The following is a 2,061-nucleotide window of genomic DNA, read 5'->3' on the forward strand; positions in this document are numbered from 1 at the left end:
AAATCCAACAGCGGAGATTTTCATGAGTTTAATGACTCGCCAAGGTTTTATGTTCTCAGTAGCTCCTGCCATATGATCATATACTTAGAGAGAGAGTCCCATCCCCCTCCCACCCCCATACCCGCTCCAGGTAGGGGGCTGCCCTCGGGCAGGATGCTAACCTAGTCCAAGGACGGCCTGCACGTCCCAGGTCCACCCTACAGTACCTTAGAGCCCAGCGAGGTGACAGCAGGCCGGGCCTGCCCCTGCGGCTTCGGCTCAGCCGGGAGCGCAGGGAGGGATGGGCCCAGGGTCCCCACTTCTATAAGGTCGTCAGGTCCGTGTGGTGGTCCTTGGCCAAGGGCTGCAAATGCTGGCCGGGGGCGGCAGAGGAGGAGCAGGAGGACGAGGAGGACGAGGACCTGCCTTTGGTGTTGGGCAGCTTGTGGTCTTTTTTCCACTTCATCCTCCGGTTCTGGAACCAGATCTTGATCTGGCGCTCAGACAGACACAAGGTGTGAGCAATTTCAATCCGACGGCGCCGCGTCAGATACCTGTTAAAATGAAATTCCTTTTCCAGTTCTAGGACTTGCTGCCGGGTGTAGGCTGTCCGGGACCGCTTGGGCTCCCCGCCGGTGTAGTTGGGGTTCACTGAGAGACAAAACAGACCGCACGGTCAGGTCAGCGCCCGGCCGGCCACTAGTTAGGCCCCTGGCCAACGCGCTCACTTCCTGGCGCGCCCCAGGCCCTCCCAGCGCTCCCAGCCGCTCTCCCTCCCTCCCGCCCTCTCCCCCAGCACACGCGCTCGCTCCTACCACCTCATCACACCAACCCACTCCCCCACGCTGGCAGGCGGGGATCCCCAACTGTGCTCCCATCTCCCTGGCCCACCGAAAGCTCCGGAATTTCCAAGCATTTTGGAAAGCCCCCATTTCTCTCCACCGTGGAGCCTCTGCTCCTTCTGAAAATGGAATCCTCCTCCCCCCTCCATCTCCACCCCCCTTTTTGCCCACAGACATGCAGCCAGCCACATGGTCCCGGCCTGCTCCCTCAGCTATAAAAATTTATGGAGAGAGTAACTGAGGTGCCCACTGAAGCCCCACGCGCCCACACCCATCCGCGCCCCCCCCCGCCCCGCCCCGGGGCGCAGGCCGCTGGGCTGGGTGAGGGCTGAGAGGTCGCTGGGCCCGCGCCTTACCGGAGTTCACGTGCACCTTCTTCATCCAGGGGTAGACCACAGCCGGCTGCTTGAGTGCCGTCCCTGGGGGCGGCTGCTTGGGGCCGCCCGGCTGGCTGCAGGCCCGGGCGCCTGGCAGGGGCGCGGGCGGGGGCGCAGGGGGCGCCGGGCACGGCTCTCCGGGGGCGCCGTAGTGGCCTGCTGGGTCTTGCGCGTGACCCCTCGTGGGCAGCGCCGAGCCCGGGCCCGGGCCGCCGCCTCCGAAGCTCTGCTCACCGAAGTCGGGCCGCGGATAGAGCCCTGGGGGCTGGAAGTCAGCACCCTGTGCGCCGCCGCCGTAGTAGTCGGCTCCCTGCTCGCCTAGGTAGCCGCCCTGCAAATATTCCTCGCAGGGAGGGAACTTGGGGTCCACATACTTGGAGTTCACCATATACGAACTCATGGCCATTAATTTCAGAAGGTAGAAAATACTAATTTTTCTCGTGTTGTCTTTTTTTCTCCTTCCATAGGGCCCTCCTACTTGCTGTCAACTGAATAAAGTTGGCGGCCATGTGACCAGGCCAGCCAATAGCGAGGGAGCGAGTTTATCACCGGGTTGGTGAGCATCTCATAATTTTCACAAATTTAACTAAATAACATACGTGTAATCAAGTGACTCGCTGTGGCACATTCGAGGGCCCTCACGAGAGGTTAATATACTTCTAACCCTCAGCACCCTCATCCCCCTGAAAGTAATTCCAGCTTTTGTCTGCCACTGACTTTGCTAATCTCCAGTGCCCTCTCCACTCACCAACCCGCCAGAAAACAGCCCCCCAGAGTGGGCACAGCTCAAAGTGGACTGAATCCGAATATCCATTGGAGTGTAGGCACCAAAAGGCAGGTGGGTGAGGCAGCTCAGAGTTGGG

General features: G+C 60.8%; 1 protein-coding gene across 1 annotated transcript; it reads right to left on the minus strand.

Annotated features, from left to right (window-relative positions):
* Positions 1 to 301: 301 nt before the first annotated feature.
* On the minus strand, positions 302 to 1,604 carry HOXD4 (homeobox D4; the record flags this gene model as incomplete). Its single annotated transcript, XM_081096366.1, has 2 exons — positions 302 to 630; positions 1,178 to 1,604. The coding sequence occupies 2 exons, from the start codon at positions 1,602 to 1,604 to the stop codon at positions 302 to 304; spliced, it is 756 nt and encodes a 251-aa protein (XP_080952492.1).
* Between the last annotated feature and the right edge of the window lie 457 nt (positions 1,605 to 2,061).

This window comes from Myotis nattereri (genome assembly GCF_964212035.1).
Source record: "Myotis nattereri genome assembly, chromosome: 7".
In the NCBI taxonomy this organism is placed as follows: Eukaryota; Metazoa; Chordata; class Mammalia; order Chiroptera; family Vespertilionidae; genus Myotis; species Myotis nattereri.